Raw genomic sequence first — 17,735 nt, forward strand, 5'->3', positions numbered from 1 at the left:
AACTTTTCATTAAGTTGATCAGGTCTGACTGATTAAGTCTCTATCATGAACAGGGTTTGTATTTCAGTTCTGTGCAATAAGTTAGAGTTCTTGTTATTGGAACTTGTTCAAAATAGTAGAAATTTAAAACTTACAATGAGTCATAGAGATGGACAGCATGAATACAGACCCTTCAGTCCAACCCATCCATGCCAACCAGATATCCCAACCCAATCTAATCTCACCTGCCAGCACCCGGCCCATACTCCCCCAGACCCTTCTTATTCATTCACTGCTCTACAATTATAGTAATTAGTGGCAGTAAGTTTTGTAGTGTGTATTTCTTTTATCAAACACTGTACACAAAGTAACAGTGAATCTCATTTTACCTTCTCATTTGAAAAAATTTTTATAAAGAACCTAAATGTGTGTCAACACTGAATACTGAACATTAACTTATGGTTGATAGAAATGCTTTCATTACTAGTACAGTAGTACTAAAATAGGATAGCCTTAGTACTTCCAACAAAGGGAATTCTATTGCCTAGTTCAGCAAAGGGTTCCACCAAAATAATTGCACTACTATGTGTTGGATGAGAGATTAACCAATTTATTACAAATGTACTGCACAGGGCAAGATGCTTAAACAGTAGAAACAAAATAAGCAGTCAATTTAAAAAAAAAACTAAATTATCTGTAATTTACAGAATGGAGCTGGAATGATTGTTTATTTCCATGGGCCAGATAAACACTGTGGTAAAATAATGTCTAACTTGCAAACTGTAATTACGCTGTAAAGCAAGACATGAAGTTGCTCTCTTTATAATGGGATCTTACTTTGACAATGTCTACATGTACAACACGTTTTCTAACTCTTCTCTTTCCCAATATTGAATTTTGTTGCTTGAGAGAAATTTATTATGGTTCATTGACCAAAAGGAACTGATGCCTATAGAATTTTGATTTAAATATTGAGTTTTGTTTTTTTGGTATTGCACGCAGTTCTTGCTATAGATATAAATATCACAGGGTACTGTATATTTCTCTATTTACACTGCACGTGAAGGAACACTTTCCAGCGGTCCCAACAACCCAGCAAACAATAAAAATAACTTGCATGTCTGAACCATGTGAAAATTTCATCTGAACTTCATAACTAAACTGTGTTTCAGGATAAAGGTAAAACCATTTAATATATTTTAATCCCCATCAGTGAAGCATGTTGTTGAAAGCAAAGGCAAAACATTCAAATTAGCAATCTATGCTTTAGACACCTTCAATCACTAAAATGGGTTTCTTTGTACAACATTTAAAGCAGGAATTTAAGAATACAAGACATATGTCCAATTGTTCCCAAGAAACTTGGAATCAAAGAATTTCAACCACTTTGTTGGCAGGCAACTGGAAAGTTTTTAAACCACTTGAATGATACTTGAGACTTGCATCCATTTGTCTTTTGAGTTCAGAACATGGACCCTTGTTCCATTCACAAAGACATTTAGAAAACTGAGATAAGAGCAAAAACTCCATATAACAAAGCACAAGGATATGCCACAAGTAATTGCTGTCCCTCCATGGCCAAGGCAGAGATGAAGATCTTAGAAGCTGACAAACTGCACCAGCCAATAATCATAGCAGCAATAATTACGCCCAGCATGCCTCTATTGGAAAAAGAACACAACAATATTAGTTGTTCCTCGTGAATTTTTTTAAAGAATAATTGCCTTTCTGATTTAGCAACAATTTCCTGAAACACACATCTTTATTTGCATATAATTTAATTTTGTTACAATATTAAGTACACATTTAGAGAACAAGATTTCCTACAGTAAAATTGAACATAAGAAACTCAAATCCATTTCAACCATGAAGGCAGCTCATGTAGTCTTGATCATTCCCAGCAGACAGCAGTGCAAATATGGCATAGATATGCACACAATTTTTCCGAATTTCACAGATAAAAACTTTACTAAAAACATAGGATTGATAAAACTCAACAGTATTCAGAGTTGAGAAAAATATTCACATTTGTTCAATTGTTAAATAAAGATTGTATTTTACAATGGTACTAATGGGCTGAAGTGTGTTTATTTCAATGCAAGGAAGATTAAAAGGTCAGGCAGATGAGCTTGGAGCCTGTATCAGTACATGGAACAATGATGTTGCAGCCATTACAGAGACTTGCTTGAAAGAGGGGCAGGACTGGCTGCTCAATGTCCCAAGGTTTTGTGGTTTTAGACGAGACAGAAGATAAAAGAAGTGGAGGAGTCACATTACTTAATCAGGGAGTGTCGCATCTTCACTCTGGGACATAGTACAGGGCTCAGCCACTGAGGCAATATGGATAAAATTCAAAAATAAGACAGGTGCAATCAACTCTGACAGGATTATACTGTAGCGCCCGCCCGCCCGCCCGACCCCCCCCCTCCCTCCCCTCCCCTCCCCACCACGACATTGAGAAACAAATACGTAGATAGATTGTGGAAAGATGCAATAAAAACAAAGTTGTCATAGCAGGGTGACTTTAAATTCTCCAATATTGATGGGACTAACTTAGATCAAGAGGCTTTGATAGGGCAGAATTTGTTAAGTGCATCCGAGGGTTTCTTTAAATAGTATGTGGATAGTCTAACTAGAATAGGGGCCATATTGGTCCTTGTGCTGGCTAATGAGCCTGGCCAAGTGACTGACCTTTCAATGGGAGAGCATTTTAGAAGCAGCTATCGCAACTCCTTAAGTTCCAAGATAGCTATGAATAAGGATAAGTCGGGACTTTGTGGCAAGGTACTGAATTGGGGGAAGGCAAATTATCTCAGTATTACACAGGAGCTAGGCAGTGTTAATTGGGAGGAGCTGTTATCAGGCAAGTCCACATTTGATATGTGGGAATTGTTTAAAGACCTGCTGATGAGAGTTCAGGAACAACATGTTCTAGTAAGGAGGAAGGACAAGGATGACAAGGTAAGGGGTTTAGATTAGATTAGATTCTAATTAGATTAGATTAGATTAGATTAGATTACTTACAGTGTGGAAACAGGCCCTTCGGCCCAACAAGTCCACACAGCCCTGCCAAAGCGCAACCCACCCATACCCCCTTACCTAACACTACAGGCAATTTAGCATGGCCAATTCACCTGACCTGCACATCTTTGGAATGTGGGAGGAAACCAGAGCACCCGGAGGAAACCCACGCAGACACGGGGAGAATGTGCAAACTCCACACAGAGTCGCCTGAGCCAGGAATTGAACCCGGGTCTTGGGCACTGTGAGGCAGCAGTGCTAACCACTGTGCCACCGTGCCGCCCACAATGGTTCTTGGTTAGCTAATGGTTCTTGGATAACAAAGCAGGTTATGAATTTAATCAAAAGGGAAAGTAAGCATATGCAAGGTTGAGGAAGCTAAAGGTAGGCCAGGCCCATGAGGAATATAAAGAAAGCAGGAAAGAACTCAAGTAGGGAATTAGGAGGGCAAGAAAGGGCCATGAAATAACCTTGAAAAATAGGATTAAAAAGAATCCCAAGGCATTCGAAACATACATTAAAAATAAGAGGATAACTAGGGAGAAGATAGAACCACTCAGGGATAAAGGAGGGAATTTATGCTTGGAGACAGAGGTGAAATGCTAAATGAGTACTGTGCGTCAGTATTCACCCAGGAGAATGATATGGAGGATAATGAGATTAGTGTGGAACATGCTAATATGCTGGGGCATTTTGAGAACAGTAAAGATGTGGTGTTGGGTCTCTTGAAGAGCATTAAGGTGGATAAGTCCCCAGGGCCTGATGGTATCCACCCCGATTACTGAGAAAGGCAAGAATGGAGATTGCTGTGGCTTTGACCAAGATCGGTGATTAGCTAATGTTGTTCTTCTGTTTAAGAATGGAAATAGGGACAATCTAGGAAACTATAGACCAGTAAGTCTCACATCAGTGGTTGTGAAGCTATTGGAGAGAAATATTAGGGATACAATTTACCCACATTTAGAAAAACATAGCCATGCTGACTGTCCCTAATTAGACCTTGTTCAGGGCAAGCCATGTCTTTCTAACTTGATTGAATTTTTCATTTTTGGTCGCCACATTACAGGAAGGATGTGGAGGTTTGGGAGCGGTGCAGAAGAGGTTAACCAGGAAGCCATCTGGATTAGAGGGTATGACCTATAAGGGGAGGCTAGAAAAACTCAGGTTGTTTTCTCTGGAGTAGCAGAGGCCTAGGACACTTGATTAAAGCTGATAAATTATAAGATGCATAATAGGGAACAAGATTCTGACCGTCAACCTGAGTTGAAATATCAAAAATTAAGGGGCATGCATTTAAGATGAGAAGGAAACAATTCAAAGGAGATGCAAGGAGCACATTTCTTTACACAGACAGTGGTAGGAATGTGGAATGCATTGCCAGGGGTAATGGTGAAAGCAAACTGGATAGGGACATGTAAGAGACTTTTAGATAAGCACATGAATATGCAGGAAATGGAGGAATATGGACCAAGGGTCCACAGCAGAAAGGATTAAGTTTAAGGTGGCATCAGATTCAGCACAACATCATGGGGTGAAGGACGCGTTCCTGCACTGTACAGTTCTGTTTTCTAAAGTCGGAATGACAGACATGATGATAGATATTTACCACCTACCTTGTGTGCCTGCTGTCACTATAAAGCAGACGCACAACAGCATTAACGTCTGCAGCTTATTAGTTAATTAAGACACTAATTTGTGAAGGAACTTCAAGAAAAAATTAAATGTTTAATTAAATCATAGCTTGCATGAACACAGCTTCCTATTTTAAACTGCTCACTTTTATCAATAAGCTTTCTACATACGGAAATCAAACTCCCGTAAGCTGCAAATTAATGTTAAACAGATGTAGTCTGATGGGTAGTTAAAAGGTTTGGATATTTTTTCAAATGAAGTGTTTAACACCTCATCACATTGTGGCATCTAAACCTGGACAGCAGAGCTTTAGCAGCTTACAAAAGAAGCTTTCATTTTGTCATAGTCATTGTCAAAAAATGAGTCTGCCTTTCCAAGAGAAAATCATAAGCCATTTTTTGGATGTCTCATTATTATTCATTGACATTAATGGACATTCAATGACCCAATGTCAGATAGTGGAAGCTTAAATCCAAATAAATCCTCATGACACAATTAGTCATTAGTCACTAAAACCAAGCACACTCACAAGAACACTGCTCATGGCTGACCAATCAGATTGAATCAAAGATGGAACTTAAAAGCGAACACAGAGGCCAGGATTCATCTAATTTCTCCTGATAAATCAACAAGTATAACCTCTAATTGACAAGGTGGTCTTAGTGGGACAAGCAGCAGGTCTGGCAAGCTTCCATGGATTTAGCTGGTTAAATCCTTCCAACAGTACTTCTACACATCTGTTGGTCCTGAACTTTGGATCTGCCAACCTACACACTAGCAATCTGTATTTGGCTTTCAATGCGAGGTGTCAAGATGAGATTTAGATTTATTGTCACATATATAAAACAATACAGGGAAATACATGCAAAGCACAAGGTGTCATCATGCTCCAGCACCATCTTGAAATACTGAATATAATGCAAGATTTTACTGATCTTTCCTCTCTCTGTTGACCTCTGCTACTCCTCCGTTTGCTGCTTGACATCGGCCAGGGCCTCTGTAAAGGGCTCCGGGGTCTCAGTTACAGGCCCAGGCTGGAGGCATATGCCTAGTCTCATACAGTTAGATTCTCTCTATCGGAGATGATCACTGTCTGGAACGTCTTTGGCATGAATATTACTCACCACTCAGTTGCTCAAGTCTGGATATTGTTCAAGTCTTGCCGGAATGGACAAGGACAACTTGCCTATTTGAGGAATTATAAACAATGCTGAACAATATGCAATAATTAGGGAGCAGCCCACTTCTAACCTTATGACTGTGGAAGGGTCATTGATGAAGTAGCTGACTAGGGCACCATGGTGAGAATCTTTTACAGTGATGTTCGATGACGGAGATGATTGACCTCCAACAACTACAACCATCTTCATTTATGCTAGGTATGATTCCAATCAGAGAGCTTCCCAAGTTTTGCTAGGGCTCCTTGATGCCATACTCAGAGGCTGCTTTGAAGAACAAGGGTAATCAGACTCAATTTACCTCTGGACTTTAAAAATCTTTTCCCATTTTTTGACCAAGACTGCAATGAGGCCAACAGGTGAGTGGCCCTCGTGGAATTAAAACTGAGTATCAGGGAGTAGCTCATTTTGTTTGCGAGTGCCACTTTCTAATATTATCAACAATCACTTCCATCAGCTGATGATTGACAGTACACTTACTGGCCATTAGTGATCAGGTTGGATTTATCCTGCGATGGCTTTGGACACACCAGAACAGTTTTCCATGCTATCCGATAGACATCAGTATTGCAGTTATACTGGAAGAGCTTTCTCGGGGCACAGCTAGTTCTGCAACATATGCATTCAGTACTATTGCCAGAATGTTTTCAGGACCCATCACGTTTGTAGTTTTTTGCAGGCTAATTTAACTGAAATGTTAAATCTATGTATTCTTCACATTAGCATACACCATAATGTATTTCACTATTCCACATGTTTTATTATAACAAGACAACGTACAAACCTAAATGTAAACAATCTCCATGCCTACTCTATTCTGCAACAGAACTATGTACATATAACATACACAACCCCAAGTTGTAATGAAACAGTAATGCTCACATAAGAATCTCTCTCAAAATCAGACGGACGGACATCATAAGTTTTTACATTTACAAGCGAAACATTATATCTGGGAAATTACATTAAATAGTTTACGCTATTGTTCATATAGATACTTACTGCAAAGAGAAAATCACAGCAAAACTTGACAGGATAATCATTGGAAGCAGGCAATATCCAAGAACGCTGGCCACACAACCAAAGGACACTCCGGTCATACTCATCAAGTTCAACAAACAGTACATGCCGAGACACCCGATAGCACTGATCCCATACACATAACCAAACTGGATTTTGCCAACCTAAAAGGAATTAAAAAGGCGACATAAACTCTTATATAGAAATACTTTACATAATCACAAGGTAATGCAATCTAGTTTCTATATTATTTATTGGGCAATACTAAAACCATCAACTTGTAGGTTGAATTAATGTTGCAATTCTTTTACACAAAAAACACACTCAAAGCAGTATTAGAAGTTCACACGTGACCCTATGCTGCCCACAGTTGTCAGATTCAGTGTATATGATGGCACATAAAGGACTGAAAGTTAACTGCAAAGCACAGAACAACCAGATTATTGATTAAAATGTTAAAAATTACTTGCACTTTCTGCCATTAATTTTACTCCTTTGTCACAGTTTTTAAGTTACATTTGACTGTAAATGAAATCATGAAGTCTGGCCATCGTGATTATCAAAAGGCTTTTCTCTTTGACTTGGGGATTTGCCCGAGGATTGCAACCATTGTATATGTGCATAAACAAAATCCCTGGGCAGCACCAGAGGAAAATTACTAGCATAGAATAAAATTGCTATTGTAAGTCTGTTTTTGCAGTTCAGATATATGCTTTTTAGCACTTTAGAAGCTCTCGCTGTGACCTATTCACACAGCATCTGATCTTGAACTCAATAAGAATGTGTGTAAAAAAAAATCTTATTTTCAGGACTACAGTCAGTTTCCCTGGCACACAAAATATTCAAGTTTTTTCTTCTCTACCATTTCACTTAAAAAAATGCTTATGGCAGAAAATATTTGAACAATTAATAATTCTTCAAATGTGTATAAGCAACTTCTGGCAAATGCAGAAAATATGAATTCAGTCACAGGGAATTAAGTATGGCCAAGTATGGCTGTACATTTTGCCTCAGCTAATGTTCCCGGACCATTCTCATCAACAAGGGTCACTGGGTGGCAATCAAAAGCCTAAATCTTGGTTGGTTTCTCTGACCTTATAAAGACAGGAAATGAACAGTGGTTTTAGGTGTCTGGGCAATTTCAGTCAGGTTAACAACAACTATATTAAAAATGTCAAGGAAGTTCAAAACAGAATTAACGGTTGAAAAGCATATCCTGAATGTGAAGTCAGATCATATATCATTAGTACATTCTGAGATAAAGGAGCAGTTGCTTTTTAAAAATCTAAATAGCGTTTGGTTTAACTCGGGAATTACAATGATTTTCGCTTAGTGTTAACTATGCAATTCCAAAACAGGTACTGGAAGTGTGGAAAAATACACAGAATTTCCGATGTATAAAAAAACAAGACAAACTGCCTTTAACATAACACAACATCCCAAAACACTTGACTGGAATGTTGCCAAACAAAGGTTTACACAGAAACAAAAACAGAAGTTGCTGGAAAAGTTCTGCAGGTCTGGCAACATCTGTGGACAGAAATCAAAGTTAACATTTTTAACCCTTCCTCAGAACTCTGCCACTGCCAGACCTGCTGAGCTTTTCCAGCAACTTCTGTTTTTGTTTCTGATTTCCAGCATCCGCAATTCTTTCCATTAAAAATTTAACAGAATTGCTCAAGACAAAATCTTAAAATGAAGGAGCAGTTAAAGGAGCGAAATGAGGTAGAGAAGCAGAAGATTTAGGGATGTAATTCTAGAGCATGGGGCTTGGCAGCTGAAGGAATGGCCATCAATGTTGGAGCATCAAAAGTCAGGCAAATGCTCAGGAGACCAGAATTGGAGGACTACAGGGATCTCAAATGGTTGTGAATTTAAACAAAGACTATAGAGAGAGGGAGCAGCAAAGCCATGGAGGAAACAAAGTCTAAAATATTACTGTGAAGGCTCTTCTGCCTAAGAACTAGTGAAGATCAATGAGTAGAGCAAAGATAGGTAAATAGGTTCAAGTTACAATACAGAGTTTTCAACTGACTTCAGTTTGTGGAGAGTGCAGATTGGAGGCCTGGTCAGGAGAACACTGGTCCAGCTGAGTCCCAAGATATTAATAGTAGGGATGAGACTTTCATTAATAGATAAGCATGGGACAGAGGTGTTAAAGAGACTGAGGCAGACCATCTTAGATATACGGTAGATATGAAATTGAAATTTAGGTCACTATCAAGTACACAGTTTGATTCAGATATTGACTAAGGAAAATGATGGAGTCAAAATAAGAATCATGTGCATGCTAAAATTTTGAATAATGAAGCAAAAATGCTGCAAAGATTCAATAGAGTAGACAGGATGTACAGAAAGAAAAACAGGAGTTAATGTCATAGGGCAATGGGTTCTGACATAAGTCCACGATGTTAGAAGGTTAACTCCTTTTTCTCCTATGAAGAGGCTGCTTGGCCAGCTCAATATTTCCAGTTTCTATTTCACAAACAGAGGTGAAGTTGGCATCAAGGGAATATTGTCTTCAATCTCTGCTGTAAGCTATATCTGAATATTTAGGTAGAGCATGTTTCTGTGTATTCACTACTGATTGTCAGACAAGCAAGATATCATCAGTATTATGAACCTTAAGCCCAAAGGAAGACAAGATGAAATACATGATTAGTACCTCAGCAAAGAAACAAATATTGCATACCAGTAATAACGTGGCTCCAAATGCCAAACAGAACACCATGGGCCCAGCCAGGTCAGTTTCATTCATAATGGTTCCATCTGCTGCTTTCAGTGGATGGAGGACAGTCAGTGTTTTCTGCCAGATGTGGTCAAAATTAATTCCTAATTCTACAAAATTATAGAAAATCAAAGGCAAATAAGGCATTAAAAACACAAATTAAAAATTGCAGTAGCTACTTGATAAAAGTACTGTCAGATCAGATTATAGCTTGACTGCTACTTTGGATTTTAAAAAAAAAGCACGCAAGAAAACAGAAATAAGATTCAAACCCATACTCTTCTCTGGATATTATGGTCAAAAGGTCTGGCCAGTATTGAAAACCCTGTTTCAGACAAAAAAAAACACTTGCATTTAAGTGGTCAGGTCAGGAAGATGTCAAATCAGAATTGGCTCAGGTTAATTTTTCACATCCAACAACAGAAAAAGGGTCAATTCTTGTGGGTGTGGGAGTGCTTATGTCTGTTTAATGGTTACCCTTGTGTTACAGCAGGCTTTTAATCTTCTCATTCCCACTGGGTAGTATTCCTTAACCTTAACTTAGTTGCTGCCCTTTGAAATCTTTGACTTTGAGAGACTTCTACGAACATTTCCAAATGCAGGCAAAATGGCAATCAGAATTTCTCTAACAATTCCCTTGTTTCCAGCTGCACTATCAATTCAGCAAAGTCCCAGTGTCCAACTCCAATCTGAGCTGCTACAATGACCGGTCTGGTCATCAAAATGTCTGGGCTGATGTTGGTAAAGTAACCATTTAACAGAAATATTACTGTTCTTTAGATTAAATTAAAAAGTTAAGATTTTATTCAGTAATTGATATGGATAAGAAGCCGAATCATATCTGACAACGGTACCACGTAATATATCCCTAGCTCAAGGCGGCTAAAGGTCACAAATTTAATTGTTAATCTGCAATTGTTTGGTGCCAAGTTCAGTTTCTATAGCTGATGTCAGCAAAGTGCAGTCTGAAACACACAATAAAATAGATATTCAACATCTAGGTCACAAAAATGAATGAGTGATCTCCCTGTCCTGTAATTAAAGTTCTTATGTTGAATTTCAAAATTTCTTACTCAAAGTTATCAACTGCTAGTTTACTGAAGAATATTGGAAACAACTGCTTCCTTAGCCTTGGAATTACACATTTACATCAATCACCGGTGCAGGAACAAAAATCAGGCAGAATTTTCAAGGAATGGTCAAATGTTGTTTACCATTTTATAAAACAAATTTATCAGACAATATTTTGTGCATCTGGGCAGAACTTTATGCCTGCTGCAATTTCATGTTCACTATTCCCAGTGTTAAAACCTGAAATAATTCTGAAATAACATGATGAAATTACAAAAGGAACTCAAGCACTCATAAGTATTATCCAACTTCAGATCACTCCTAAGAAAAATGTTTAAAAATGATTGGTGAACATTATACCAATATGCTAAACTGAAGATCCACCCAATGGGGTTTTGGTACATCCATCTGGATTAGTGAGCACAGAAGTTAAAATAAACAACATTCCAGCATATGTTTACAGCAATTTAATTTTTGTATGTTTCTTACATAACACTAGAAAGCTGCATTTTTACCTTCCAATAATGGGGCTTCGTCTTCAAAACTGTTGCCATATACTGACTGTGGAGAGCTAGGAGTGAAGGTTGGTGTAGGTTGATAGATCTGTCCTGTGTATGGCTGTTGGGACCCTGTTGGATAAAAATATCCAGGCTGCTGAGTGTGACTGTCATACTGCCTGTATGCAAAAAAAAAGTTAAAACAGCATTAGAGGTCCTTGTTGTTAGAATTTCTGGTCACTGTACCAATAAGGATATTTGTCAAGTATCTAGATGCTGACATTTTCTAAATGTCCCATTTTTAAAACGGTGGTCTATACCAGACTGCAGCTTTGATAAATGCCCCTCTTGCTAAGCTTTGAAGATTTCCACTTCTAACTTGAGATTTTAGGTGCAGAACCGTACCCAAACTGTCTTCAACTATAGAGAGATTGGAAAAGATGGAGTTGTTTCTAGAGAGCAAAGAATATTAAAAAATGTTCATAACCATAGGGCTAATAAGGAGGCATAGTTTCCAATAAGTAACCAAAGGACACAAATTTAAGGTGATTAGCAAAAGACCAGAGGTGCATTAGGACTTCTGCTTTTTTTTAAACAAAGAGACATGCACCTGAAATGTATTACCTTAGAGTATGTGGGACAAATTCAATAACAGCATTAAAAGGTAATTTGATAAATACTTGAAAAAAAAACTGCATGGCTCTGTGGAAAAATGGAAGAAATGGATTAACTGGGTGGCCATTAGATGAAGAAGAATTTCTTTTCTCAGAGTCTGGAATCTGTGGAATTCTTTATCCCAGAGGACTGTTGAGGTTGGGTTATTAAGTATATTCTAGGTGGAGAGAGAGATTATTCATCAGTAAGAGAATCAGGGGTTATGGGGTAAAGGCAGGAAATTACAGTTGAGGATTATCAAATCAACCATGATCTCGCTCAATAGCAGGGGAGGCTCAATGGACTGAATTGCCTACTCCTGCTTCTACATCTTATTCTCAAATGGCTTTCTGTCCTGCATCATACTCTGATTATATTTTCAGCACCCTATGTCTCACATTGTTTTACTGTAGCTACTTTCCCCTTTAATTCTTTTAAATGTTTAACTTACTATAAAAAGAATGACAAAATTCTTTAATCATTTTCACTCTCCAAAATTATAGATCCTCTTTCTCATCTTCACATCCATTTAAGAAAAAAGAATGGTAATATGTAAGTAAGTTAGCTCGCTGAGCTTGAAGGTTTGTTTTCAGACATTTTGTCACCATACTAGGTAACATCAGTGAGAGTCTCCTGTGAAGCGCTGGTGGTATGTCCCACCTGTCTATTTATAGGTCTTGGTTTCTTAAGGTGGGTGATGTCATTTCCGGTTCTTTTTTCAAGGGAAGGCAGATAGGATCTAAATCAATGTGTTTATTGATGGAGTTCTGGTTAAAATATCATGCCTCTAAGAATTCTCTGTGAGACCTTGTTTTGCCTGTCCTAGGAAGTACATGTTGTCCCAGTCAAAGTGGTGTCCTTCTTTGCCTGTATGTATATTACCTAGTATAGTGACACTCACTGATGATGTTAACCTAGTATTGGTGATGAAATATCTGAAAACAAACCTTCAGGCTCAGCGAGCTAACTTACAAATCATCAACCTGAGCTACAAATCTACTCAAAAATCACCAGAATAGAAATATCTCCACACTTTTGAACTTACCACAAAAACACAAAGTTGGGAAAATCAAAAATTATTTTGCTCAAGATTCAAAGTTCTCTCTGAATTTTGTTTTAATCCACATGTGCATGTGGAAACAATGTAACATGTACCATTTCCAATGTTAATCAACTTTAGAAACAAAAATCCTACATGCATACTTTTAAAAGTTACCAAAAGCATGGAAGAAATAAAGAATAAAACAAAGGATAATTAGCATGGTATTCAAAATGGTAATTCAATATGAAACCAAATAAAAATAAAACATTGCAATATTTTCCATAGTCTTTCAAATTCTTGTGTACCTATTTCTTTGAGTACAAGACAAATTATCCATTTTCTTGTCATAGTTAAATAATTTAATTGCATTGACGCACAAGATAAGTTTTACACTTTCTTTATGCCAGACATGACAAACTGTTAGTAACTTACTTCTTGCACCCTGTTTTGCACCTCACTGCCCCATTTGTTGCTTCACCAAGTCTCTCACACTCAGAAGCAGGAAGCAGGGAAGTCTGCAAGGCTGGAGGGTTTGGGCAAGGAACCAGTAAGTTGCGATTCTTTCAACCCAACCCGACCGCCTTCTCTAAACACAGCCATTTCTGTATATCCATATGCCCCTCACCCACACTAGACCTTTACCAGCCAATGTGAGCAGCCACACATCTAAAGAGATAAAAATCAGTCAAACAGAGCATTGTGACCCAAAAATATATTTACATCCAAAAAGCTGAGGATCCCTCAGAAACCCTCATTAGTTTACAACCAGACAAATTCCTCAAATGATGGCTCCTTTTTGCTACCATCTCCTACTTTGAGAGTTTTCTGTATCCCTGCACTCTAAATGGGCAAGCTGCCAAACAATCACCTTGTGCAGCTTCAGACTCCATTGGAAATTTGGCATTGCATGGTATCACAACTTCATGAAACATCAATTGGTAGAACAGCACATTACTCTCCACAAGCTTAGACAGTAACACTTATAACCAAGTGGGGGGCAGTTGGTGGACTGGTGTGCAGCTTAAAGAGAACCTGTCATGAAAAGAAAAAGGATCAGATGAAGTGATGCAGGTACTTAATTTCATATAATGCCAAGACATACAATTAAAGATGACTGAAGGTGAACTACTTTATTTTCATAGATCTGATCCTTTTTTTCTTTCTATGACATGTTAAGTTGCACACCGTCCAGCTGTACTCCAGTTTTATTTTAATTTTCATGGCTAAGAACTGAAAGGTGTTATGTTATTATGAAATACATTATTCAAATGAAATGGCTAATGACCCACAGAATGAGATACCATGAGGCCATTCAACATACCATACACAGGAGAGCATATAAAGGAATTATTTTATAAATTGGAATATGAAAAGCTTTGAAGTATTACAAAGAACACTGTAAACATTCAAACTGTCCTGCTTCATTGATACATCCTGTCTCTGTCAGCAGATACAGAACTAGCACCAAGTCTAAGTGCCAACAGTGATGAGGATGCTCCTGTGCAATCAAGTCAGTGATTTTAACTGCACATTTGTATTTACAAAAACAGGTCAGTATCAGCAGTAAATGGAAAGATACTAAAGCTTCAAGTGAGCCTGTAACCGCTGAAAGGGGATTTCAATCGCTCACCTGTTTTGGAAAGGATCTCCTGCTGCATTGTAGTCATAAGTTGATTGCCCTTGGTCATCAATGCTATAGCTTGATTGGAAGAAATCTGTGTTGAAATTATTGAACTCAGCCATTGCAACAATTCCCTTCAAGAAACAGAAACAAGTGTTTAAAACTTCGAATAAAATAATTAAAAATATTCTTGATAGCCCTGACAAAATTGACAATATTGTTCACAATTCAATACGAGCTAAAACATTAAAAGCACAAACATCTGGAATAGAGCAAACTGCATAAAAAGCATCCACACAAGTATCCACTAAAATAAAAAAAAGAGCTGCAGTTACATTCCTGATCAAAAGCTTATGTTTGAAACGTTGACTCCTGTGCCCCTCGGATGCTGCCTGACCTGCTGTGCTTTTCCAGCACCACATATTTTGACTCTGATCTCCAGCATCTGCAGTCTTCACTTTCTCCCTGCAGTCTAGCATATCACTACCACTCTAATCCCCAATGCCTGGAGATTGAGGATATGATAGAATAAAGATGTATTTTAAAGATACTGTGTGCTTATACATACAAGAAATCCCTCCATGTCTGAAATAAGGTCAGGTATATTAGAAGGAATTAGAAGCTAACAATCAACACATCTAGTTACATTATAACACACACCTGCCTGGTCATGTCATAAAATGAGACTTGAACCTGCCATAGGTCCACACATCATTTTAGCCACATACATTTACTTTATAAATCAACTTACATGGAATTTAAGAAACTGTATGTTGCATGTAAATTTATTTGATAAACTACCACCAGGTTTAGAATCTTTGGCATAAACTGAACACATCGCAACAACGTTGGAAGTTTTTGTCATCTGGAGTCACAATTTTGATTTCAGAGTGGCAGCTGAAAAGACAGACTTGCACAAAGATTCCATCTCTTCTTCATGTGGCTTGCAATTGAATGTTTTCCCTTTATCACAGCACTATGAAAGTGCACAGCACTGTATGACTACTCAGAGTTGCTTTCTTCACAGACTGGAACCAGTTATTCCAGTTGGATAAATCGGCTCTCCCCTCTCTATGTAGCGTACCAAGCAATTCCATGATGAAGTATGACCAATTTTTCACACTATTTTAATAACTGAACAACATGTAGTAACCAAGAAAATAACTCACGAATATCAGTTACACTTCAAATCGACTATTCACAGAAGTGAGAACAAAGTTTCGACTGAAGTTTTATAGTTCAGACACAATTTAGGAATATTACTGCTCAAAATAAACATATGTATTCCTTATCTTAGCAGTAAATTACTTAAAGCACAAACATATAAGACTAACTGCGAACTTGTGTGTTAACACCAATACCCACTGCAAAACTTTGACTGACATGGCATTTCCAATGGTCAGGACTCTGGGAAACACATACCTTGGCCTAAGTACACAGGAAAAATAATTCAAATCAAAAAGGTTTATTGGGCATATTAGTGTCACTGACAACCCTAAGAGAACGTAAACACGCTTCGACGTAGTGCATGTCTAGGTCAGATTAGACTTTTCAGAAGGAAAAAACCATACAGAATAATGCGAGGCACTGAGTTGCCCCAGACGGAGCACTAATTCAGGGCAGAGAGAGGAAGGGGCACTTTGGGTTGTGGGATATTGACGTGGAACAGAGCGGCCTGTCTGAGTGCTGCAGTAAGGAGCAGAGGGGGGGAGGAACAATGCAGCGGTGCCAGGGTCTGGGTAGTGCAGTGGTCACATTACCAGGAGATAGATGAATGGCCGCAGTGCTGCTCCTACCTGATCCGTATCCACTCACTTGGACACTTTGTTACAAACTGGGACAAAGCGCCCACAGGAAGCCGCTCGAGCGCTGACGCCGACACCACCACATCACTTCCGCCACTCGCACGCCTGCGCAACAGCGCGAACCCCCCCCACAGAGCAATGACAACACCGGTCAGCCGACGTGAAAGACTAACGACTAAGTTTACAATTCACAGTCGGGTACAACTCCCAGCGTCGCAAGAACAAACCTGAAGTCTCCGTAAACGATTGGGACGCGGGTGGTGGGGGGGGGTCGAGTCACGCATGCGCAAGAACGGGCCTGCAAGCAAGTCGACAAGTCGGTTGGACTCGTCTATGTGGCGGCGGAAGTGACGTCAGATGTCCGAGCTCCCCCTCGTGGAGAGGACAGGCAAGGAGACGAGGTGTCTCTTCTGAATGAGAGTCTTACTGTCTGCCTTTCTGATGTCCTGCACAAATACATCCCAGTCTCTTTGAAATCAACATTACAACTTTCACACCTTTTAAAGTATTTTCATATCCAAAGAGAATAACTTCACATTTCACGAAGTACTCGCATCTTGAGTTTTACAGTACAGAAAGAGGCACTTTGTCCCATCGCATTCATGCTCGTCCAGTTGTTCTAATCTCATTTTCTAGAACTTTACCCATAGTCTCGGATGATATGGCTTTCAAGTGCTCATCTAAACAAGCCTTAAATGTCTTGAGAGTTCCTACCCCTACCACCGTTTTATACAGTGAGTTCCAGATGCTCACAACCTCCAGGGTTGAAATTGTTTTCTTCAAATTCCCTCTAAACTCCTTATTGCTCATCTTAAAATTGCATCTCTTAGTTATTGAACCCTGTATTAAAGGGAAACCTGTCACTCTACCTATCCTATCTCTGCCCGTCAGAACTTTATATATCAAGCTCTTCAGCTGTCTCTGCTCTCAGGAAAACAACACCAATCTATCTCGTCTCTTCATAGCCGAATCACTCCAGCCCAGGCAACATCCTGATAAATTTATTCTGCACCCCCTCTAATACAATAATATCCTTCTTATTGTCATGGTGACCAGTATTCCATCTAAAGCCTAACAAAAGCTCTGTAATAAGCCCTTCTGTTATTCAGTGCCTTGACTCGGTGGTTAGCACTACAGCCTCACAGTGCCAGGGACCCGGGTTTGATTCCCGACTCGGGTGACTGTCTGTGTGGAGTTTGCACATTCTCCCTGTGTCTGTGTGGGCTTCCTCCCACAGTCCAAAGATGTGCAGGTCAGGTAAATTGACTATGCTAAATTGCCCATAGTGTTAGGCACATTAGTCAGAGGGGAAATGGGTGGGTTACTTTTTGGAGGGTCAGTGTAGACTTGTTGGGCCAAATGGCCTGTTTCCACACTGTCAGGAATCTAATCTAATAGTTAAGTATTGCATATGCCTTATCTACTTGCATTGCTGCCTTCAGGGATCTATGGATATGCAGACCAAGGTCCTGCTGATCATCTGTACT

General features: G+C 38.9%; 1 protein-coding gene across 5 annotated transcripts; it reads right to left on the minus strand.

Annotated features, from left to right (window-relative positions):
* Nucleotides 1–573: 573 nt before the first annotated feature.
* yipf5 (Yip1 domain family, member 5) lies at nt 574–16,601 on the minus strand. 5 transcript variants are annotated; one of them, XM_072590703.1, is made up of 7 exons: nt 16,476–16,601; nt 14,453–14,577; nt 11,145–11,305; nt 9,523–9,668; nt 6,813–6,994; nt 6,291–6,419; nt 574–1,640 (listed from the first exon to the last, which is right to left on the minus strand). In XM_072590703.1, the coding sequence occupies exons 1-7, from the start codon at nt 16,530–16,532 to the stop codon at nt 1,478–1,480; spliced, it is 963 nt and encodes a 320-aa protein (XP_072446804.1). In that variant the 5' UTR covers nt 16,533–16,601; the 3' UTR covers nt 574–1,477. The 5 variants fall into 5 exon arrangements, with proteins under 5 accessions (XP_072446804.1, XP_072446805.1, XP_072446806.1 ...); XM_072590704.1 differs by lacking the exon at nt 16,476–16,601 and adding an exon at nt 16,240–16,409; XM_072590705.1 differs by lacking the exon at nt 16,476–16,601 and adding an exon at nt 16,204–16,323.
* Between the last annotated feature and the right edge of the window lie 1,134 nt (nt 16,602–17,735).

This window comes from Chiloscyllium punctatum, chromosome 20 (assembly GCF_047496795.1).
Source record: "Chiloscyllium punctatum isolate Juve2018m chromosome 20, sChiPun1.3, whole genome shotgun sequence".
NCBI lineage: Eukaryota > Metazoa > Chordata > Chondrichthyes > Orectolobiformes > Hemiscylliidae > Chiloscyllium > Chiloscyllium punctatum.